The sequence below is a fragment of the Drosophila tropicalis genome, unplaced genomic scaffold (genome assembly GCF_018151085.1).
Source record: "Drosophila tropicalis isolate 14030-0801.00 unplaced genomic scaffold, ASM1815108v1 contig_859, whole genome shotgun sequence".
In the NCBI taxonomy this organism is placed as follows: Eukaryota; Metazoa; Arthropoda; class Insecta; order Diptera; family Drosophilidae; genus Drosophila; species Drosophila tropicalis.
In genome coordinates, this window is record NW_027173353.1 from 12,636,693 (window position 1) to 12,660,653 (window position 23,961).

The 23,961-nt window shown below is 36.3% G+C and overlaps 2 protein-coding genes and 1 non-coding gene across 4 annotated transcripts; 2 read left to right on the forward strand and 1 right to left on the reverse strand.

The window, feature by feature from the left end:
• The first annotated feature begins 327 nt into the window (after positions 1-327).
• Positions 328-4,631, forward strand: Slip1 (SLo interacting protein 1). 2 transcript variants are annotated; one of them, XM_068298155.1, is made up of 6 exons: positions 328-479; positions 651-989; positions 1,047-1,451; positions 2,224-3,313; positions 3,506-3,687; positions 3,770-4,631. In XM_068298155.1, the coding sequence occupies exons 1-6, from the start codon at positions 450-452 to the stop codon at positions 4,112-4,114; spliced, it is 2,391 nt and encodes a 796-aa protein (XP_068154256.1). In that variant the 5' UTR covers positions 328-449; the 3' UTR covers positions 4,115-4,631. The 2 variants fall into 2 exon arrangements, with proteins under 2 accessions (XP_068154256.1, XP_068154257.1); XM_068298156.1 differs by having other exon boundaries at positions 3,506-3,672.
• Positions 4,632-5,693: 1,062 nt separating this feature from the next.
• TRNAA-CGC (transfer RNA alanine (anticodon CGC)) lies at positions 5,694-5,765 on the forward strand. Its single transcript has one exon. It is a non-coding gene; the product is annotated as a tRNA-Ala (tRNA).
• A 4,883-nt stretch (positions 5,766-10,648) lies between these two features.
• Positions 10,649-12,539, reverse strand: LOC137583217 (uncharacterized). Its single transcript, XM_068298166.1, has 4 exons — positions 12,462-12,539; positions 11,088-11,314; positions 10,874-11,027; positions 10,649-10,803 (listed from the first exon to the last, which is right to left on the reverse strand). Exons 2-4 carry the CDS (start codon positions 11,259-11,261, stop codon positions 10,700-10,702), a joined length of 432 nt encoding a protein of 143 aa, XP_068154267.1. The 5' UTR covers positions 11,262-11,314; positions 12,462-12,539; the 3' UTR covers positions 10,649-10,699.
• Positions 12,540-23,961: the final 11,422 nt, after the last annotated feature.

Sequence of the window (23,961 nt, forward strand, 5' to 3'; positions counted from 1 at the left end):
GAAGTCAAATAGAAATCGATTTAAATTAAATAAAATTAATTACATTTAATTAAGTACAAATTAATTTTGTCTTGTCAGTATATGTATTAGAAAGTGACGGCGATATGTTGTGTATGCGCGTGTGTATTCCTCACCAGAGTTGTCATGTTTTTAATATTTTATATAATGAAGTATAAAAATTTTGTGAACATACTGAAAAATTCCAATCGGAACTGTTTTTTGATGGTTTATTAATTTGTTATTCAGCTGCTAACTTTTGCCTTTGCTATACCTGCCTCATGTCGCCCTGTTTAAATTTGTTTTTCGGCAGGGTGACAACTCTGTTAGAGCAGTTATACTAGCCGTCTCTCTCTCTGTGTGTGTGCGTTCATATTTTCATTCGCAAGAGGAAGCACAAGTATTTAATTTAATATGTGATTTATAAACTAATAGTTGGTCCCAAAAGCAACATGGAAATTATTGAATATGTTGCGATTAAGGTTTGTATAATTTGAGAAGCGCGAAAATGAAAATGAAAAAAATGTGTGTTCAAAGGTGCTGTAATGTGGTAGGGTGGGGTGGGGGTGTCCATGGGAATGTTTGAGTGTTGCCAGAAAGGTTTCTCCATGGGCCAGTTCCAAAGCATATTTCATGTCCTGTTCCTGTTGCAGGTGAATGGATATGAGATTACTCATTTGTCGAATTATGAAGCGGTTCAAATGTTCCTTGAAGCTAAAGAGACTCTTGTAGTGGAATTATGCCGTCACCAGCGAAATACAACAGAAGATAAAAACAATGATGGTAGTGATGATAGTTCCGGCGATTCGCGTCAAAACAAGTTAATTCTTACACTCCGCGCAGAGGATCCACAAACTGTGACTCCGCCAGCATCAATAGATAAGGAGACCCAAACTGTGGATCAGGATATAGTTCGCACTATAGCGGATCACTTCATTGAGCAGGAACATCACCTGTTCGAACAATGTTTGGAGCCGGAAATTGATATTGAGGTAAGCTGAAATGGTTTTTGGCCACTTTGTTGACTGTAGTATAATTATTATTTTTAGGAAATAACACTCGGTGCCTGTGGGGACACCGATTCTGGCAGCGCTCAGAAGATTGGGCTAAGTGTTTGCTGCAATGGCTTCTTCAGCAGCCACAGTGATGACAGTAGCGACATTGTAAAGACAACGCCGTCTCTCTCAAATTTAGCCACAGCAGCAGTGGCTGATGAGGATGCTGTAGCTGAGGATGCCGCTGATCCTGAAGCGGAAGTCTGTGAAGATGTATTCATTAGTGATATTCAACCCGAAAGTATTGCAGAGCGCGATGGCCGTTTGAGGCGTGGCGACCAAATCCTTCGAATTAACGGCGTGGACATTAAAAGCAAGGAGGAAGCTGAGGCACAAATAGCGGAAAGCGAAAATGGTAGCACGGCCGTAACGCTACTAGTCAGTCGACTCCTCTATCCCGTAAGTAGACATATCCAAGTAGTCTAAGCAGTGTTTAAATTACTGTAGTCGAATTAGCAAAAGTAGATTTTATGCAACTCATTGCTGCTGCTAAGCAAACATTAAAAGAATGCTTTCTGTTGTGAAAAAACCGAAAGCGCAAAGCCTAACAGCAAATAATCGAAATTGAACACCTGCCAAGCAAAAAAACGAAACAAATTACTTTCATAGCAACAGCCAAATCATACATTTTAAGACTAGGAACTGTTCCGACTGTTGCTTTCCGAACCTGGAAGTCGACGAAAGCAGCAGTCGGGAATTTTATTTTAGTAGCTTGTTTCTGCCTACACATACATACATATATACTCAAGAAAGCACATTCTTAAAACTCTTTCCTTAAATGTAAAAGACGTTAACTATTTGTTTATTTTTAGATCATTTGTAATCAATTTTTATGTTAATAGATTTATTTTTGGTTTATTAAAATGCAAACGCTTTTACATTTTTAAAGGGCATTTAAAATACACAATACAATAAAAAGAAAAGAGTATTAAGAATGAGTACTTTCTTTTGTATGCTTTTGCTTCGACTGTTCATAGTTTCCAAAGCAGAAGCATCAGCACACAGCAAAACTGTTGACAGTTACTAAGTATTAAATATTAAAAAATTCAAGGGTTTTCTGTACTAAACGTCTACTCCGTTTCAAAAGTTTATCAACAGCATACGTAATTAATGTCCAAATATCTTTTTATTTAATTAATACAACCTTTCGAAATTATTTTGGTTCCATTAGGAAGACGACGAAGATGAGGATATTGAGAGTAACTTTGAGTACGCAAACAGCTTCCTTCCCGATGATTACACGAATGTTGTTGACAAATTGGATAAGCTACTCTTAAGTCAAGTGGTGCAACCATCGAAAGCACAGACAACAAATGAAATAAGTGCCGGAACGGCCAATAACCTTGCTACAATCTCAATGCCTGTGGTATCTCAACATAAGGCAGAAAGCCAAAACGTCTCAAAAGGACAACAGAATTCTAACCTTCCAGCTCAGAAATCAATGTCGACATCGTGCTGTCATTCAAAAACACAAATCGATGGGAACTTGAGTCTCAACCAGAGTCTGGGCCAAAATCCATCTACGATTAAGGCACTGAGCCAAAATCACAAACAAAGTATTAAATCAACATTACCCAAAAATCAAAGGTACGAATATGATGAAAGCGAGCATATTTACGAAACGATACCCGAGGATTCCGAATCGGAGCCATTGTATTGCTCACCCTACCAAAGTTCCAACTATATGACCGCCTTAGGTTCTTGCTCGTCAGCGGCAACAGGAGCTGATGCCGAACCCGAAAGTGTAGAAATGGAACAGCAGTCGCAACGTGTGGCTCAATGGCTGGGACTGAAATCGCAGTCGCAGGGAAGCCCGCATCTCAACTCAAGAGTCCAGCATTTGCAGACACACACACTAGCTGGCCGTCCAAGCCAAATAAAGCAACACCAGCAACAACGCATCTCAAACCGTGTTTTCACACTTCGCAGCACTCTAACAAATACAAGTGGCTCTAGCAGCAGTGGAGCGGGCTACATTGATAATGGGAATATTATTCTGGGCGAAGAAATAGACAACTCGTCAAGTGCCTATAACACTGGAGGCTCAAACAATAGCGCCTCTCCTCGCCAAAACCTATTGATTGCCGCTGACGGAACAGATGATAATGTAACAACTAACTTAAAAATGATCAGTAAAACGCAAATGCAGCCTCAGCCTCTCATGCTGTCGCCAAAGGAACCTATTGCATCGACTCCCGTTAGTAGCATGCTTATGTTACCCTTTGGAAGGTCTGGTCGGATTGGACTGTGCTCGTCCAGCGGTACGTAAATACAATACTTGAAAATAATTGCAATGCAGATAGCAAAAATTGCATTAAATATACAAATATGACTGCATAGTAGTAAATGTAATGCTACTTATAATATAAAACAATTGTCAAAATTCAGAAGTTCAAAAACATTAATGCTTGCCCCTTTTGAAATCAAAAATTAATGTTTTATTATTTTTATAGAGTGTTCTGCTCAACCCAAGGCATCATCGTCGATTCAGGACGAGCTGCAGGTTTTCGGTAGCACCCTGCTGCGAACGGATTTCAAATTAATGCGACTGAAGCAATCTGAAGAAGCACAGAGCCAATGCCCCCAATTCAACGCGCCCAATTTAAGCCGATATCACTTTGTTAGTAGCCAAGAGGTAGGCCTAGGGATCATAAATAGAACTTGTTTTAATTTCGACAACAGATATAACATTTTCTCTTTAATGGTATACTCCACAGGTTGCAATTAAAAACCAAAACCCAATGGGGGAGCCAAAACCAAATTCCATAATGATAGGGGGAGAAAGAGTTAACGAAGAAATTCCCATGGTGTGGAAAGTAAAACGCCGCCCAGACGGGACCCGATATATTGTAAAGCGTCCCGTTCGAAATCGTGTTCCTTTCGGTCTGCGTAAAAACAATCGCAACAATGAAGTCACGACAACTGAGGATGACACAGTGTCAGAGGTTAAAATCGGACGATATTGGACTAAAGAGGAGCGCAAGCGACATATAGAACGGGCACGAGAACGGCGGCATCATCAACAACAACAGCAGCAGCAGCAACAACAACAACAGCAATAGATGTAGTTGCAACTGCAATAAAAATTTAGCAATACAAAAACTATTTAGCTTTAAATTGTCCCAAACCTATAGTATATATTTAATTTTGTGTTAGATGAATATTTAAAATTCCGGGTTTCAGAAGCGACTAGATAATACTTGATAATAAACAAGCTGATCTATGCTTGTTAGTCTTTGGGTGCACGTCTCCCAACACAAAAGGCCAAATATGTGTAGTTCACAAAATTGTTGACTTTACAAAAGTCACATTTAGCATTTTTACCAATAATCAAAATATATTGTATGCATCACCTTCATGAGTTCCAAAATGATGACGTGGCCTCACGATATGTGTTTGTTGTAAGATATATTCATTTATTCACCTAATGCGCAATATTATCTTAAAAATATAAGATATACGTATACGTATACCAGCAATCTTGCAGGTTTCTCTTTGCGGATTGCAGATGGCAGCTACATACATTTCGGAGCACAAGCACACATTTTTATCGATAAGAACCACAGAAAAACGAAATCTTCTATGATGTACATAATAAATATTTCTTTAAAAATAAATTCATAGGGTATTACAAAATTTACTAACTCTGGCTAAATACCGATTATTATGTTATTAACAATTTTTTGAATCCAGCAGCTGTTTTGTCCATTCGATATGGGATTTCATCAATTTTAACAAAGATCTATCTATATAGTTAAAAGGCTAGTGAAAAAATGGTTGATTAATGTATTTTTAGATTGTTAAAAATGCAATATCTAGAAGAGTTTTTTTTTTAATTGAAGAACGTAAATTGAGTCATTTAAGTAAGAAGAAGTAAGACATGAAATGGTTAAACTGTTAGCTAGAGAAAAATATTTTGTATCGTTGCTGATCGAAACAGAGTCAACCAATTGTAAGTTTTTCCAGCTTTTAACAACAATAACGTCTGGTTTTATTTATTGCTGTTATTAAAAAGCGTAAAACCATTTACGCATTTCCGCGATCGCGGACTAGAGCGAAGATTTGAGGACACCCTCAAAAAATTGCCGCACAAGATAAATGGCGACAAATGATAAGCATTGATTAAATTAATTCTAATTTTTAAACCAGAATCAACAACTTCAGAAACGATTGAGCATTGTAAAGAATTCTTAAATTGCAGCTATAGAATGAATGACAAAAAACAAAGCATAAGATAAATTTTATTAATTGTTTGCCCACTTAATTTGCAATGTTTAATCATTTTTCATCAACATCATCCCCGCTCCGGATGGGCTTAAAACATCTCAGTTTATCTCAGAAATTGTATTATTCACCAGTCACAAATCTGGATAATCGTACAATTAAATGGTTTATTGAGAGTAAAAAAAAAAAACTTTGTGTTGTACTTCCACACTCAAATTTAGCTCAGCAGTGCTCCTGGTTCAACTCCCGCGGATGTCAACTTACTTTTAAAAATGACATTTAATTTTTTCTTTTTAAATTAGTAGACTACAAATATTAATTTGATGCTAAACTAATTTGCTGTACACGTTAAAATTAAAAATCACAAATTTTTAGTACCAAAATGAGTTGAATGGATTTTGGCCAATGTTCTAACAGGGGGACGTAGCTCAGTGGTAGAGCGCTCGCTTCGCATGTGAGAAGTCCCGGGTTCAAACCCCGGCGTCTCCAAGGATTATGGGTTCTAAAGATTTTTGTTTTATTATTTTAAAAGTTAGGATAACTTTCTTCCGGGCACATCACATTTTTCAAAGGGCATAACAGTAATTTAGGTATTCTGCAAAAGTCTGGATAATATGATAAAAAAATTAATTAGTTTCAATAAACTTCTTAAACTCATTCATAGGACTATCCCATTTTTCCGAAGGTTTTTTGTTCGTTTTTCTTATTTTAATTTAAATCAGGAATGTCAGATCCTTTGGTCTCTTCTTCGTCAAAAAATTCATCCCAATTGAGTCGGGTTTTTTGAAATTGATGAAAATTATATAAAGAAGCAAGCACAATAAAATATCGAAGAAGCTAACTTCGGCTGCCGAAGTTTATATAAATTGAATTAATTGATTTATAGTTGCTAATCAATTTACTAAATTTCAATTTGTATTTAAAACAAATAATGCTTATTATAATTAATTGTATTATGTACACATTATGATATATCAATTTTTATGTATTGCATGACATAGAACAGTGCATCTCGGGAAGACGATATACATTCTCGTTTTTCTTATGCAATTTTCATAAACATTTTGGTCCAATAAAACATATGTATACATATACATACACACATGCGTCCATTATATGTACAACAACAAATTAAGCAAAACAGTCACATAATACATACATATGCTAATATACAAAGCATCAAATATATATTTTGTACATGTTCAATAGACCGTTGAATTTCCTAAATATAGAAAACTGGACTGCCTTATGACAGACACGGAGCTGCTGAACGAGGAAGGGAAGAATCGATGCGGGATTCTATGGTCTCCGATATAACCACACTCAATGCCAACGATGTTGAGTCGGAAAGGAGAGCGGCCCGGCGTCGCACCCTTATCCAGATGCAACATCGAGCTAGCGTTGGGCCCGGGTACTGGTAACACAAGCTGAAGGATGGAGGACAATCGACGATCTTTGTGTCGCTTTATTTTCGGCGGAGTTGGAATTGGAAAAAAAATTGTGAGTGAAGAATACGTATCATTAAATACAATTTCATTTAGACTGATCTGATCACTGAAAGGTTAATTCAAATTAAAATTTATTTACCACATTAAGTACAAGCTGTAAAATGCCAGTTATTTATGAATTCTGTTAAATATTTACACATATATCGATGTCAGTATTTCTAAGTATCGATTGGTAGTAGTAAGCCAGTATTTTAAGTATCGATTGTTAGTATTAAGCCCAAAAATCGGTATGCGGCCTAAGGCCACACTGGAAGTGGCTTCGCTCTTCTTCCGGTGACGCTTGAACGAGCTAGACGCACCAGCTGTCGAAAAGGAATAAAACTTATCTTTATATATAAGCTGATTAACAATCGATTATAAAGTCCTATTTATTTTATAAAAATGATAGTGATTAGTGTTGATGACAAAGATTTTATTTTTAAGTTTTCCATCTAGTGCGTCTGCCTTGGTTGAACGTCACCGGAAGAAGAGAGCGAAAACTTTCAGTGCGGCACCAGGCCGATACCGATATTTTCCATAGGCGACTTAATACTAAACAATCGAGACTTAGAAATACTGACCGCGATATATGTGTAGATAGCAAAAATTAATCGAACAGAACTTAAATAAATGACATCTTACACGATCGACGTTTATTTCCAGCGTTTTATAAACCAAAATTTAATTTGAAAAATTCTCCAAATTTTTACAAATTCCACACTTTTCCAAATATAAAATGATTCTCTTTTGCATTTTGCGACAAGCAGTGGCGTTTCCTCTGCCTCAGCTCTTCACCAAGTTTCGACTTCTATGCATAACCACCGCATGCGCGTACGTAGGTGGATCGCTCGGAAGACCGGAGGCCCCGGAAGTGGCAACATATGTGGCTGTGTAGCGGCCCGGCAGGTGAAGTACCACACATTTCGAAAGGTGGTACAACCTGTTTTTCTTCACCTGCTGGGAGCCACATACGACGCAGCACTGCAACTTTGCGCCTAGCAACATAATAAAGTACTGAGATATATCAACCTCAGTCAGGATACCTTTTTCGAGGACTTTTTGAACATCGACGCGAGTATTCTCCAGGTCCTCACTGAGGTTGATACTCCCAGTACCAGTATCAATGCTGCCACTGACGTGAGTAACCGTGAGAAACCCCCGTCCACGGCGACAAGGTCAAAATCGAATGTTGGTGTTCGTGTAGTTGTTTGTATTGCTGGTGTTCGTGTAGGTGTAGGTGTTGTTTGTGTTGGTGTGGGTGGTGGGCGAGCCGATGTTGTTGCCGATGCCACTAGTACTTGCGCTATAAGGGCATGCTGCTTGTCGAATTGACGATCCAATAAATTCGCCATATGCTCGTTTTGCTGCATTACCAAATCAAACTGTGGAAGAAAACATTTGGAAATTTAATTTATTAAATTATAAACTAATCAAATTATTATACCCTTGCAGAGGGTATTATAAAATTGGTCAGATGTTTGTAACGCACAGAAGGAGACGTTTCCGACCCCATAAAGTATATATATTCTTGATCAGCATGAGAAGCTGAGTCGACATAGCCATGTCCGTCCGTCCTATGCGTTTTAGTCAGCCATCTTAAGAGCTATCGCGATGAAATTTTTTGGGGGCTTTTTATTACCTAGGTGAGATAAAGTATGCAAATTGTCAGGACCGGACTACTATATCATATATGTAGCTCCAGAACAATCATTTTCATAAAATTGGAGTATCCCCATGAAAAACTACGATGATAGTATTGGATATAATAACTCAGATTCCAAAATTTCAATCCGATCGGATAAATAGAACACAAGTTACAGACAATATAAATCGGTTCAATCGCTGCCGGCAGCGCTGCTTGCAGAGCACATGCATACACACACAGACGCAACTCTACATGAACTGTATGTCTATGAGTGCGTTGCTTTGCTTAGGGAATGAGGGAAGAAAAAGAACAAATTATAGTTTGTATATTGATGAATTTTTTTTTTTTACATGTAAAATTATTATTGTCAAGGACTGCAAGGGTATATAAACTTCGGCATAGCTGAATTTAACTTCTTTGATATTTTTTATTTCAATTATTTTAGTGAAATTATTAATGATAATAAATATATATTTTTCTTACCATACTTTTCACAGTGTTTTGGTCCATTTTTTTTTTCAACACGTGCTCTCTCCACCGCTGATGCCTTTAGAAAGTGTAACAATTTTTGGCGACAAGGAAAGCTGCAATTTGACTATCTGTCCCTCTCGCTCTCGTATCTTCTAAACTAGGTACAGTGGCCACATTATCCGCCATGTTGTTCCTAGGCAAAGCAACTTTACAGTTTATGAAGCACTGTTTTACAGGAAGCAAAGTGCAACAAAGCATTGGAAAAACATAAAGGAATTGCGAAAGAAAGAATAAATACTTATTCGTGTTTTTACTGATAATAATTATTTATATTACTCACAATATTATTTTCTATTATTATTTTCTCCTTTGGTTAATAGTTAGTGCTTTGGGCTTTATTACACTTAAGTATTGTTCGCCAGCGTATCGGACAAACAGAACAATCATTTCCAACATATTACTGTTACATTCCTTAATTGATATGTCCTGATTGATTCCGTTTTTTTCATAGAAGCTACTTAATCGCCCAAGTCATAAAGACGCCTTTATGTTGCTCACTTCCAATCTCCGACGGCAAGGTGTTCTTCACGAACATCCCGTCTACACAAGTTACAGTCAATATAATAAGCTGTGCTCTGCTCCCAGCTCTGCTGGCAGCACTGCTTTCTGTCTAATACGTCATACGTCATCAACAGAGTACATGCATACACGCACGCACGCAACTCTACATAGACTCCCTTCAGTACCTGTCCCCGGGGAATCCCCGGTGATTCCCCGGGGACATGTCGCTTGTCCCCTGGGACAAAGCGGCGACACTCCCATTTAAATTGCGGCGACATTTAACATTGCATGTCCTAGCTTTTAAGACTGGAACGACAACCCGGCGACAGTTGTCGCTCCAGTCGCCAAGACAAATGTCGAAATGTCTTGCCGAACGCCAGGACAAACAAGCATTGTGTCGCCGCTTTGTCGCTTTCGTCCCTCTAGTCGCGGTGACAAGAGGGACAATTGTCGCCCAATCGTCCCGTGCACAAGACCATTGAGTTACATTTGTCCCTCCAGTCGCCGCCGACCAGAGCGACTAGTAGACAGCCCGGCGACCAGAGGGACAAATGTCGCTGAATGGTCTTGTGAACGGGACGATTGGGCGACAATTGTCCCTCTAGTCGCCGGTATTGTGAAATTTTTCGCTCTGGTCGCCGGCGACTGGAGAGACAATATCGCTAGGTTGTCGTAGGGACCACAGGGACAAAATAGATAGATTGTCGTAGGGACGATAGGGACAATATCGATAGTTTGTCGTAGGGACTAGAAGGACAATTTCCATAGTTTGTCTTAGAGACCAGAGGGACAATTTCCCAAGATTGTCCTAGGGAACAGAGGGACAATTTGGATAGTTTGTCTTAGGGACTACAAGGACAATATCGACAGTTTGTCCTATAGACTAGAGGGACAATTTCTATGGATTGTCCTAGGGACTAGAGGGACAATTTCCCAACATTGTCGTAGGGACCAGAGGGACAATTTCCCAAGATTGTCCTAGGGACTAGAGGGACAATTTCCCAACATTGTCGTAGGGACCAGAGGGACAATTTCCCAAGATTGTCCTAGGGACTAGAGGGACAATTTCCCAACATTGTCGTAGGGACCAGAGGGACAATTTCCCAACATTGTCCCATGGACTGAAGGGACAAAATCGACTCAAATTAAAATTAAAATATACAATTTCATTTAATTATTTTTTTTTTACTTTTTTAATTTTCTTTTTATATACATTTCTATGAATAATTTTTAAATAAATTAAATATTGGCCTCCTCCCTTAGCTTCCGGTTTTTTGCCTTGTTGGCCGTATTTTTGCGCAAGCCAGTGCACTTCGAAGCGCTCCTTCCGCTGGCTGCCCCGGATGTATCGTTCGAACTGCCTCTGGAATAAAAAAATTGAAAATATTATTAGTAATGAAAAAAAAAACAATGTTTACAATTATTGTACGTACCCATTATCATTTTCAAAACTTTCGGGTATGCCCGAAGGCTCAACTTCCCGTTTTTGCCGTCCATATTGTGGCTCTCAATGACACCTTCGGAGAATATTTTTTTTATAGATTTGGTCAAAGCCGCTTGGCCGAGGAGGGCAGACACTTGGGAGGTCTGTAAAAATAATATAAACATTAAAATTCACTACTTTCTTTTTAGTATCAATGTACTTACATAATCTTTGCTCCTCTCCGGCGTAATCTGCTCCTCCAAATCTACGATCTCCAAGACCGACTCCAACGGGAAGCAAACCCGGCGCACCTCGTTGTTTTTTTTCCCCATGGCCATATGGCGGATTAGCGCCGTCTGTGCCGCCAAAGCATCTTTCAGAATGGCCAACTCCGCCATTATCGCCGCTTGGCCATTCGGCTCCTCCTCAGTTTGCGTACTAGCATCTGCTTCTGAAATTAATTATAATTATTATGTAAAATTGGATTGTGGAATAATACAAATACTTTTTTCAATGACAGACACAAAAGAAAATAAATTCTATACCGTTTCTATTATTTCTTTCAACACTGTAAATTTTATGATTTTCCTTAACGAAAATCGGAATAAAAATATAATTATATGCAATAAAAATTTTCTTTTCTTTTCCAAAAAAAAAAAAATTTGCCTTAACTAATATATTTCTAAGTGACAATATTTAAAGTTTGAAGACTTAGAAGAAAAATGCGGAGTACGCAAGCAACTCGGTAGTCTAGGGGCAGTGGTCGTGCTTGAAGTTGAGGAGAACCTGGTTCAACCCCCGGCGGAAACTTTTTTCCCCAATTTTTAATAATAATTATTTAATATTTTTCTTAAGAAAATAATTTTTTGAAAAATATTAAATAATTATGTTAAGAAAATAATTTTTTTAAAAATATTAAATAATTATGTTAAGAAAATAATTTTTTTAAAAATATTAAATAATTATGTTAAGAAAATAATTTTTTGAAAAATATTAAATAATTATCTTAAGAAAATAATTTTTTGAAAAATATTAAATAATTATTATTAAAAATTGGGGAAAAAAGTTTCCGCCGGGGGTTGAACCAGGTTCTCCTCAACTTCAAGCACAAAAAACAAATTAATTTATAAAAAAAAAAATTTTTATTGCATCGGCACGCCGCGGGATCGAACCTGGTGCGTCTATGTGATTAATTTTATTGGCAAAATTTGTTTTTTTGTTTCTTTAATGTTCTGGAACATTCCACTTACATACATATGTTTTTTCTCACTGTTTTTTGTTTTTATTTTTGCAATTATTACTCTTAATTTTTATGCAATTATAAATATGTATGTTTTTTCTCACTGTTTTTTGTTTTTCTTTTTGCAATTATTACTCTTCATTTTTATGCAATTATAAATTACACTATTCAAATTTATAATTGCATAAAAATTAAGAGTAATAATTGCAAAAAGAAAAACAAAAAAACAGTGAGAAAAAACATACATATTTTTTTTTTTTTTATATAAAGAAAAATACAAAATGTAGAAAAACAAATTTTGCCAACAAAATTCCTTTTTTTATATATTTAAAATTATTTATATTTAAATAACACTTACCTTTATTTTATTTTGAAAACACAATTGATTTATTTATTTTTAACAGCAAAGCTAAAATACCTGCTCGCACGAGAATTAATCGCAAATGCACAGTAGAGCTGGGAAACTATCGAGGGTACTATCGAGGTATCGAATTTTTGCATTTTTGAGCCACCATCGATAGTTTTTTTTGTCACTATCGATAGTATTGAGAATTTTAAATAGCTACACATCACTTGAATTGGCGCAAAAAGCAAGTACTGGCATTGGTATTGTACTATTGGGTAAGATAAATGAATAAATAAGCTTTAAATGTAACAAATTTACTATAAAAATCCATTTTAGATAAACTTCAGTGTGGGTTGGTGGTTCTGAGCATGGAGAAATTTTTGAAAAACCTGAAAAGAAACGGTAAATACACAACTCTATTTGCTGAAAATTTTTTGCTGATATTTGTATTTCTTGTAGACAACGAAGAAGCAGTCTAATGACAAATTGTTAATTTGACTCTTTGTAAAACAAAATGAAGTTTAATTTGTTGTATGCCTTAATAGAGTTGAACTCATTAGGCCTCTTGAAAACTGACAAAATGTGCTTTTCTTTTTTGGTTTTTTGGAAAACAAAATAAAATTTAATTTCCTAAGCAGATGTTACTGAATACATGTTTAAAATAACTAAAAGTTGCTTGTAATTTCATTTTGCAAAGTCAAATAATGGGCTTAGAACAAAAACGATAGTATCGATAGTATCGAATTTTTGCTCTCAAAACATCGAAAATATCGAATGGGACCACTATCGATAGTTTCCCAGCTCTATCGCAAATGCACAGAGAAACGAAAAAAGCAAAGCGACGCGCGCATAAATCCGAAAGGGAAACAACAACAACAAAGCACAGATTTACGAAAATTCCGCTTAGCAACAACAACAATGTTGTGTTCCTTTGTCGGTTGTTGCTTTCCGTTTTCCGCTTTGTCGCGTGCCGAAAACGTAGAGTATAAATGGGCACAACCGGTAATGGAAACCTGTTTGCCAACATAATATGAAATGTATCTATAAAAGGTACCAATTCATTGATTAAATAATCAATGTGTAATTAAAAAATTAATTATCTTAGAATATAAATTTTTTGTGCATAAAGAATTCAAGCGCCATCACGTTTATTTTCATTCATAGGTAAATAGGGTATACAAAAGTCATCGAAACAAAAAATATTCTTGTCGATTGAGAACATTTTTTTTCCAAACTTTTTTTCGGCAGCCGATTGGGTTTGGAGAAACGAAGTTATTTCGTTCGGGTGCCGTTGGCTAGCCTCAGTATAAAAAACGCCGGCAGAATTTTTCTCTGCCGACGTAGTTCGCTCGGACAATGCGTCGACATTGTCGGCGGCGACAATCTGGTACTGAAGGGCTGTATGTGTATGCGTGCGTTGTGTGCGTGCTCTGTTTTCAGCTGTCGCTTTCGCTATCTCTTTTCAGCTACCGCTACGGCAGAGCGTAGCGCATCATTTGTTTTTGTGCTACAAGCTACAGCTGTAGTTTTTGACAAGACAAAACTGAGAGCATGGCAGAGCACAAACTTTTTATTGTTAGGCTACTTTTTATTGTTCGCCGTAAATTTTTGCCCTCTCTCAGTATGAGCGAGAGAGAGCGTCACATGTTGCCAAGCAATGACGTAGGTGTCGCTCTCTCTCTCTGGTGTGTGTGGGTTTTTGCGGCATGCAGAGATTTGACCATGAGCAGATTTTCCATTAGAGTGTCACAAGTTATTTAACTCAATGCTTCATAGGGAAAACTTCATCAATTTTCCAAACACATATTTCAATTCCATAACTTCCTATGTACTTAGAATTAGAATTGACAAAATGACAGCGGTAGCGAGAGCATGGTACAATTTTTATTGCTATTGCTGCTACTGAAATTTAATTTATTTTAATTAAATGTTAAATATTAATGTTAAAAAAAATTGGAGAGAGAATATAGAGAAAAAAAATTGAAAATTTAAATAAGAAAATTAAAAATAAGTTTTCTTTATACTCAAGCAGCGACTCCGGCGTACTCGGCACAGCTACTGCCCGCTGCCTCACAGGTGGACTTGGTCTGATCGCATGAGTTGCGTAGTACCATTCGGCATACGCTGGCCAATCTGTTGTAATAGCCACCTCTTGCGACCCTACCAACTCCACCCGCTTCTGCTTGATCATCAACTCCAACGCCTTGTCAAACCCACAAGTTCGTCTGTGGTTAGCCAAGCTACGGTTACTCCGAATACGATACATTTTACACTTAGTGCAACAGCTCGTGTTCGGATCGGAGCACTCTGCCTGGTGTGACGTCATTTCGGCAACAACCCGAAAACGACGGCAACACAGTACACAGATGTGCTCCTTACCATAGTGAAACCATACACGCGAGTATATGGTTTCAACGCGAGTTGTCGTGGGGACGCTGTGTCTTTCCGTCGGAGCCACTTCCGTTTCCGGCACTGGATTCAAAGAAACCAGTGATTCTGGCCTTAAAGGCACAGAAATCATTGGTTCGTTTTGAACCAGTGCCGGCACTGGCTGAAATGGCAAGACAACCACTGGTTCCCGTTGAGCAGCCAGTGGCGGGTCAAGCGCAACCACTTGACCAACCAATGGCGGGTCAAGCGTAACCACTTGACCAACCAGTGGCGTATCACCGACAACCAGTGGTTGTGTTACCATTTCAGGCAGACTTTTCAACTCGTCCATTGGTTTCTCCTTCTGTTGGAAAAGAGAAGAATTTTCATATTACAAATATAATGAAAAAAAAAAAAAATGTTATTTTTAAACATACCCGTTCGGCCTGCGCTATGACTACCTCCGCCAGAGCAACCGCCTTGTCCACCCGCCTGCCTTGTTCTGCCATCTGAAATTAAAAGAAAAATAAAAATAATTTTAATTTTTGTTTGTATATTGATGAATTGAGTTGCAGGGAAAGAAAAAAAAATTGAAATTTCAAATTTTAAAATTTAACCAAATTATTGCAAAGGACTGCAAGGGGTACTCACTAGCTTGGTATGTTCTGCCATCTGAAATTAAAAGAAAAAGAAAAATAATTTTAATTATTGCAAAGGACTGCAAGGGAGGGGGTACTCACTAGCTTGCTATGTTCTGTCACCTGAAAGTAAAAGAAAATATAATCATTTTAATTTTTGTTTCTATATGAATTGAGTTGCAGGGAAAGAAATTTCAATATGTAAAAAAATTTTTGCAAAGGACTGCAAGGGGGTATGCAAAGGAGTGCAAGGGGTATGGTAACTTTGGCATTGCCAAATGGAAGCTTCTAGTTTTAATTTTAATAAATGCATTAGATTATTATTACTTACTAATTCTTTGATGTCCTTCAAAATTGACACGGAATCCATTTTGCTTTTCTTAGATTTACAAACTCTGCAATAAATGTTAAAACTGTAATAATGAAATTTTATAAAATTTTCATTACTTACCTTTTCCGCTGCGGGTTTAAAAATTTTTCAAATTTCCCAAGGCATAGGTTACGCCGGAACTTGCTGTTCGGAACGTTGCAAAATTTCCCAAAAAGCACAATTTTCGTTTTTTGAATTTTTTTTTTTTTTTTTTTTTATTTTTAGGAAAAATTATTCTTAAAAGCTAAAATATAAACTAACTCCATCACTCCATCTAATATTAAATTATAATCGCTTACATTACTAATCTTATCTAATGTAAAATACTGCCTAATTGTACTTAAAACTAATTTGCCAAAGCATTCAATTTTGTTATTTGAAATATTCCCCAGCCATATGTTTCTACTTTGTTGCAAGGATCCAAACTTCCTATTGCAAGTATGGATCCTTGCAACAACTTTGGAGAGGGACTCCTTCTCTTTTGTGTAATGCGTTTTCAATTCCGCTGGAACACCGAAGTCGCAGCACTCTAAAATTGCCAGATCTTCGGTGTCCAGCGGCCTTGAATACACATGACACAATGTGTTATCGGTGTGCCCGTCATGATTGAGCATTACATTCTGGAAATGAATGTAATCCCAAACAAAGGGGACTTTTCCATTATTTTCTAAGAAATGCTTTCGCACTCTCACATTAATTGCATTGCCATCAACAACGAAGCAAAGCAAATTAGTGGATATGTGTGCTTTAGTTACAAATTCAATGACTTGGTTTACTAATTGTATTATAGTGTCTGCAGACATGTACTGCTCCATGGTCGTGTTTAGGTTCATGTAAATAATGCTCCTCTTCGAGCCGTCTAATGAAACAGCCATCATGCACAAGATCTTGCCCACATCCCCGGTCCTGAATTTTTTTGTGGAGGATCCGTCTTCCTCAGTACCCGGGTTTAATTGCAGTCTGTAATTAAAACGTATATAATATATATTATATTGTAACAAAATTTTCGTTCTCTTTTAGACTTACCAGGGGGGGCAAGAAAAGTTCGTCGATGCTTATGAAAAAAGGCTCATTCATGAACACTTCCAGAGCATTGAAGTTTTGAATAATTCTATTCGGTTTAGTTTTTTCGAATTTCTCCAAATAAACTTTGAATTCGGTAATTCCTGCTTCTAATTTCCATACTGGACTCCTTTTTATAGTTGGAATTTCACTTGTTTAAATGTTGAATTTTAGGTTCGCCATTCTTATTGTTGTTTTGAAAATTTAATTGTGTTTTACTTTGAATTTACTTTTATCAGTTTCAAAAAGCCCGACTTTTCTCTCCCTTTTATTTGAATTTCGATTTCATTTCCATCTCTAAAGCGAAATTTTCCCGCATATTACTTTTGTTCAGATTTCTCATTTCTCCCATCTCTATTATTTCCCCTCCAATGTATTTAAAACAGAATTATCTTTAAAACAGAATTATCTTCAAAGAAGAATCGCCGACCTCTCCAAATGGGAATCAAAACAAAATGGCCGACCACTTCGAAAGACAGAGACAGAGAGAGACGGTCCGAATCATTCTGTCTCTTTCTATTTCCCGTGTTCTGCAAGAGTGAGAAAAAAAAACCCAAAATATGAAAAAAAAATAAACTTTTCTTGGAGACATCGAATTTGTTTTTATTTTTGAAAAGTCGTTAGGATAGTTATTAAAATTGAAAATAATTCTATATGTATATTTGTTTTTGCATTACAATTTCAAAGACAATTAAAAATTATTTAAAATTTTCATTTCATTGCAGCTTTCTTGTTTCTTAAAAGTGTGCGCATGAGCACATGTATTACAATATTTAAGCAAACCGCAGCCCATTTGTGGACAATACTCCAAGGATAAGCTGGTGAGCATTGGGCAAACAATTAGTCAATTTATAAAGTTTTAAGTAAGTTTTGAAAACATTTCTTGATCATGTGAAAAGGGCTTAAGTTTCGTAATCAAAAGTAAAACATTCATAAACCAAATAAGTCTGAATGCAACGAGTCCTCCAAAACAAAGTTCCTGATATTTGTTAGTATAAACACTTTGATCTATGAATTCAGACCGTTTAACAAAAGAATCAGGACAATCGTCATGACTATGTAAATGCATCGTATATATCGGTAAGAGCTGTGAATTAAACTCCTTAAACAATTATAATACTTTTTGTTTAATTTAGGCCACTGTCGGTACCAGCAACGTTTCTACATTGTGGCTCAATCCCCACAAGAATCGCAAACAATGCGCCTCTTATGGCAATGCGTATGGGAGGCGGATGTCTATTTGGTTGTTCAACTAACTGAAGATATGAGCTATATACCGTTAAGCAGTCAACAGCGCCTAGACTTTGGTCAGGTTAGTGGAGAATATAGGAAACCTTTTTAAAGCAGTATTAATTGCCTTTCTTTTTCCAATTTATGACAGTTCCAAGTGTATCAGGAATTCTCACAAACTACAGATCGTTTCACCACCACGTGATGTCAATCATTTTCTCAATTTTCTTTAGGAACTCAATTGTGTCCTCCAGTGCTAATACATTGCCTTGAATGTGGCGGACGCGGCGTAAACTTAACTGCGGATTTATTGCTCTATACTTTAGATCATAATGAGGTAAGAGATGAAATTTTCAGCTTCTTGAAGTTTAGTCTAGAGTCAACACATTTACTAGAATGTTGATAAGTATGTAACCAAAAATATATACATAAATAGGTAATATCTTTTTATGAGACCTACGGCTTTATCTGAACCACAATACAAACCTTCAGAATGCTCTTAAATTGTTAACCAATGATAAAATTTTATAAAATTTTCATTACTTACCTTTTCCGCTGCGGGTTTAAAAATTTTTCAAATTTCCCAAGGCATAGGTTACGCCGGAACTTGCTGTTCGGAACGTTGCAAAATTTCCCAAAAAGCACAATTTTCGTTTTTTGAATTTTTTTTTTTTTTTTTTTTTTTATTTTTAGGAAAAATTATTCTTAAAAGCTAAAATATAAACTAACTCCATCACTCCATCTAATATTAAATTATAATCGCTTACATTACTAATCTTATCTAATGTAAAATACTGCCTAATTGTACTTAAAACTAATTTGCCAAAGCATTCAATTTTGTTATTTGAAATATTCCCCAGCCATATGTTTCTACTTTGTTGCAAGGATCCAAACTTCCTATTGCAAGTATGGATCCTTGCAACAACTTTGGAGAGGGACTCCTTCTCTTTTGTGTAATGCGTTTTCAATTCCGCTGGAACACCGAAGTCGCAGCACTCTAAAATTGCCAGATCTTCGGTGTCCAGCGGCCTTGAATACACATGACACAATGTGTTATCGGTGTGCCCGTCATGATTGAGCATTACATTCTGGAAATGAATGTAATCCCAAACAAAGGGGACTTTTCCATTATTTTCTAAGAAATGCTTTCGCACTCTCACATTAATTGCATTGCCATCAACAACGAAGCAAAGCAAATTAGTGGATATGTGTGCTTTAGTTACAAATTCAATGACTTGGTTTACTAATTGTATTATAGTGTCTGCAGACATGTACTGCTCCATGGTCGTGTTTAGGTTCATGTAAATAATGCTCCTCTTCGAGCCGTCTAATGAAACAGCCATCATGCACAAGATCTTGCCCACATCCCCGGTCCTGAATTTTTTTGTGGAGGATCCGTCTTCCTCAGTACCCGGGTTTAATTGCAGTCTGTAATTAAAACGTATATAATATATATTATATTGTAACAAAATTTTCGTTCTCTTTTAGACTTACCAGGGGGGGCAAGAAAAGTTCGTCGATGCTTATGAAAAAAGGCTCATTCATGAACACTTCCAGAGCATTGAAGTTTTGAATAATTCTATTCGGTTTAGTTTTTTCGAATTTCTCCAAATAAACTTTGAATTCGGTAATTCCTGCTTCTAATTTCCATACTGGACTCCTTTTTATAGTTGGAATTTCACTTGTTTAAATGTTGAATTTTAGGTTCGCCATTCTTATTGTTGTTTTGAAAATTTAATTGTGTTTTACTTTGAATTTACTTTTATCAGTTTCAAAAAGCCCGACTTTTCTCTCCCTTTTATTTGAATTTCGATTTCATTTCCATCTCTAAAGCGAAATTTTCCCGCATATTACTTTTGTTCAGATTTCTCATTTCTCCCATCTCTATTATTTCCCCTCCAATGTATTTAAAACAGAATTATCTTTAAAACAGAATTATCTTCAAAGAAGAATCGCCGACCTCTCCAAATGGGAATCAAAACAAAATGGCCGACCACTTCGAAAGACAGAGACAGAGAGAGACGGTCCGAATCATTCTGTCTCTTTCTATTTCCCGTGTTCTGCAAGAGTGAGAAAAAAAAACCCAAAATATGAAAAAAAATAAACTTTTCTTGGAGACATCGAATTTGTTTTTATTTTTGAAAAGTCGTTAGGATAGTTATTAAAATTGAAAATAATTCTATATGTATATTTGTTTTTGCATTACAATTTCAAAGACAATTAAAAATTATTTAAAATTTTCATTTCATTGCAGCTTTCTTGTTTCTTAAAAGTGTGCGCATGAGCACATGTATTACAATATTTAAGCAAACCGCAGCCCATTTGTGGACAATACTCCAAGGATAAGCTGGTGAGCATTGGGCAAACAATTAGTCAATTTATAAAGTTTTAAGTAAGTTTTGAAAACATTTCTTGATCATGTGAAAAGGGCTTAAGTTTCGTAATCAAAAGTAAAACATTCATAAACCAAATAAGTCTGAATGCAACGAGTCCTCCAAAACAAAGTTCCTGATATTTGTTAGTATGAACACTTTGATCTATGAATTCAGACCGTTTAACAAAAGAATCAGGACAATCGTCATGACTATGTAAATGCATCGTATATATCGGTAAGAGCTGTGAATTAAACTCCTTAAACAATTATAATACTTTTTGTTTAATTTAGGCCACTGTCGGTACCAGCAACGTTTCTACATTGTGGCTCAATCCCCACAAGAATCGCAAACAATGCGCCTCTTATGGCAATGCGTATGGGAGGCGGATGTCTATTTGGTTGTTCAACTAACTGAAGATATGAGCTATATACCGTTAAGCAGTCAACAGCGCCTAGACTTTGGTCAGGTTAGTGGAGAATATAGGAAACCTTTTTAAAGCAGTATTAATTGCCTTTCTTTTTCCAATTTATGACAGTTCCAAGTGTATCAGGAATTCTCACAAACTACAGATCGTTTCACCACCACGTGATGTCAATCATTTTCTCAATTTTCTTTAGGAACTCAATTGTGTCCTCCAGTGCTAATACATTGCCTTGAATGTGGCGGACGCGGCGTAAACTTAACTGCGGATTTATTGCTCTATACTTTAGATCATAATGAGGTAAGAGATGAAATTTTCAGCTTCTTGAAGTTTAGTCTAGAGTCAACACATTTACTAGAATGTTGATAAGTATGTAACCAAAAATATATACATAAATAGGTAATATCTTTTTATGAGACCTACGGCTTTATCTGAACCACAATACAAACCTTCAGAATGCTCTTAAATTGTTAACCAATGATAAAGATTAGACATTCTCAGAATTCTTTCCTTCTTCCCATACTTAAATGCTATCTAAAAGAGTTGATAATTTATGAAAGGTTCTTAAAAGTTAATACTTTTTATGCGCTATTATGAGGAATTTTTTAAGAAGGTATGCATTTCGAAATCAAGTTCATATTGTTTTTTTTTTTTTTTATTTTCTAAGAAAGTTTGATATCCAAATACTCAAAATCCTAATGTCTTAAATTTTTTATAACAATAATTTGTTTTCCATTTACTTATGTACATACGGGAAGAAAAGTTCATCAATGCAGACCACAAATGGAATGCTTTTGAAATTTTTTAAGTTTCTAAATAAAACCATCGCATTGGCCTGCCTGGTGGTATTTCGCCAATGGGGATCCTCCGCAATTTGGCAATCTCATTGCAATCCACGTTGTGCATTAATGTAACCGACATGTTCACCGAAATAAAGTTGCAATTTATTTTCTTAAAAATTTATTTAAAACACTCTGTGTAAAATTTGAATGGAAGCAACAAGTGTTTGCCGAAAAAAGAAAAAACCAGAGGGCAGGGGCTAACTTCGACCGCGTCAAAGTTTGTATACCCTTGCAACTTTTTTGGTAACTCTATCCTTACCTATTAGCCATCAATGTGGAAGAACGTTTTATCTAAAAAGGCTTAAGCTTGAGAAAGAAAGGCCTACAATCATAGGAAATAACGAAGATATTGATCAAAGTCACTGTTTTCCACCGATCGTTCCTATGGGAGCTATATGATATAGTCACCCGATCTTTATCAAATTCGGCACAGTCATTAACATATATATTAAATTAAGAAATGTTTAATTTAAAAGCAATCGCGTTAAAAGTAACGAAGTTATTTACAAAAGTCACTGTTTTCGACCAATCGTTCCTATGGGAGCTATATGATATAGTCACCCGATCTTGATCAAATTTGGCATAGTCGCTTATAGGCGTAGTAAACTCTCTAATATTAAGTTTCACGACAATAGCTCAGAAAATAACGAAGTTATTGAGAAAGTCACTGTTTGTGACTTGGCCGTTTGTATGGGAGCTATATGATATAGTCACCCGATCTTGATCAAATTTGGCATAGTCGCTTATAGGCGTAGTAAACTCTCTAATATTAAGTTTCACGATAATAGCATAGAAAATAACGAAGTTATTGAGAAAAGTCACTGTTCGTGACTTTGGGGTTTGTATGGGAGCTATATGATATAGTCACCCGATCTTGATCAAATTTGGCATAGTCGCTTATAGGCGTGGTAAACTCTCTAATATTAAGTTTCACGATAATAGCATAGAAAATAACGAAGTTATTGAGAAAGTCACTGTTTGTGACTTGGCCGTTTGTATGGGAGCTATATGATATAGTCACCCGATCTTGATCAAATTTGGCATAGTCGCTTATAGGCGTAGTAAACTCTCTAATATTAAGTTTCACGACAATAGCTCAGAAAATAACGAAGTTATTGAGAAAGTCACTGTTTGTGACTTGGCCGTTTGTATGGGAGCTATATGATATAGTCACCCGATCTTGATCAAATTTGGCATAGTCGCTTATAGGCGTAGTAAACTCTCTAATATTAAGTTTCACGATAATAGCATAGAAAATAATGAAGTTATTGAGAAAAGTCACTGTTCGTGACTTTGGGGTTTGTATGGGAGCTATATGATATAGTCACCCGATCTTGATCAAATTTGGCATAGTCGCTTATAGGCGTGGTAAACTCTCTAATATTAAGTTTCACGATAATAGCATAGAAAATAACGAAGTTATTGAGAAAAGTCACTGTTCGTGACTTTGGGGTTTGTATGGGAGCTATATGATATAGTCACCCGATCTTGATCAAATTTGGCATAGTCGCTTATAGGCGTGGTAAACTCTCTAATATTAAGTTTCACGATAATAGCATAGAAAATAACGAAGTTATTGAGAAAAGTCACTGTTCGTGACTTTGGGGTTTGTATGGGAGCTATATGATATAGTGGTCCGATCCGGCTGAATCCGAGATATACAACGCCTGCAGTATATACAAGCCTACGTGCAAAATTTCAGCTATGTAGCTCTTACGGTCTAGGAGGAGTTTGCGTTGATCCAGACGGACGGACGGACGGACATGGCTAGTTGAACTCGTCTCGTCGTGCTGATCAAGAATATATATACTTTGAAGGTTGCATACCCTTGAATTGTCTCTCTTTATATAGCAGCCGATGAATTCAAGTATATCATTCTTCTTTAATCACAGTTATAAATGGGTAAAGAGTAAAAACATGACATTATTAACATAATGAATAACTTACGAAAGACATGGTCGAATATTCTTTCTCATTTTAAAGGTTTTTAAATTAGAAAGGCTAAAACGAAGTAAACAAATTGTGAGAAATAGCATCATTGATGGAAGCAAATTGCAACAAATTCTTTGAAAAAGCATGAAAGAATTGGAGAAAATGAATTGAATAAAATTATTTTGCATTATTATTTGAAAATTCGCGCCAAGAAAACGTCAGTCTGGCAACGTCATAGTCCATAGCTTATTGTGTATACCAGCACTAAACAC

Coding starts and splice junctions, on each gene's coding strand:
- Slip1 (XM_068298155.1), top strand. CDS start 450: ATGGAAATTATTGAATATGTTGCGATTAAG. Junction 480..650: donor TTGAATATGTTGCGATTAAG/GTTTGTATAATT, acceptor TTCCTGTTGCAG/GTGAATGGATATGAGATTAC. Junction 3,688..3,769: donor ACTTTGTTAGTAGCCAAGAG/GTAGGCCTAGGG, acceptor TATACTCCACAG/GTTGCAATTAAAAACCAAAA.
- LOC137583217 (XM_068298166.1), bottom strand. CDS start 11,261: ATGGCGGAGTTGGCCATTCTGAAAGATGCTTTGGCGGCACAGACGGCG. Junction 11,028..11,087: donor CGGAGAGGAGCAAAGATTAT/GTAAGTACATTG, acceptor TTATTTTTACAG/ACCTCCCAAGTGTCTGCCCT. Junction 10,804..10,873: donor AGTTTTGAAAATGATAATGG/GTACGTACAATA, acceptor TTTTTATTCCAG/AGGCAGTTCGAACGATACAT.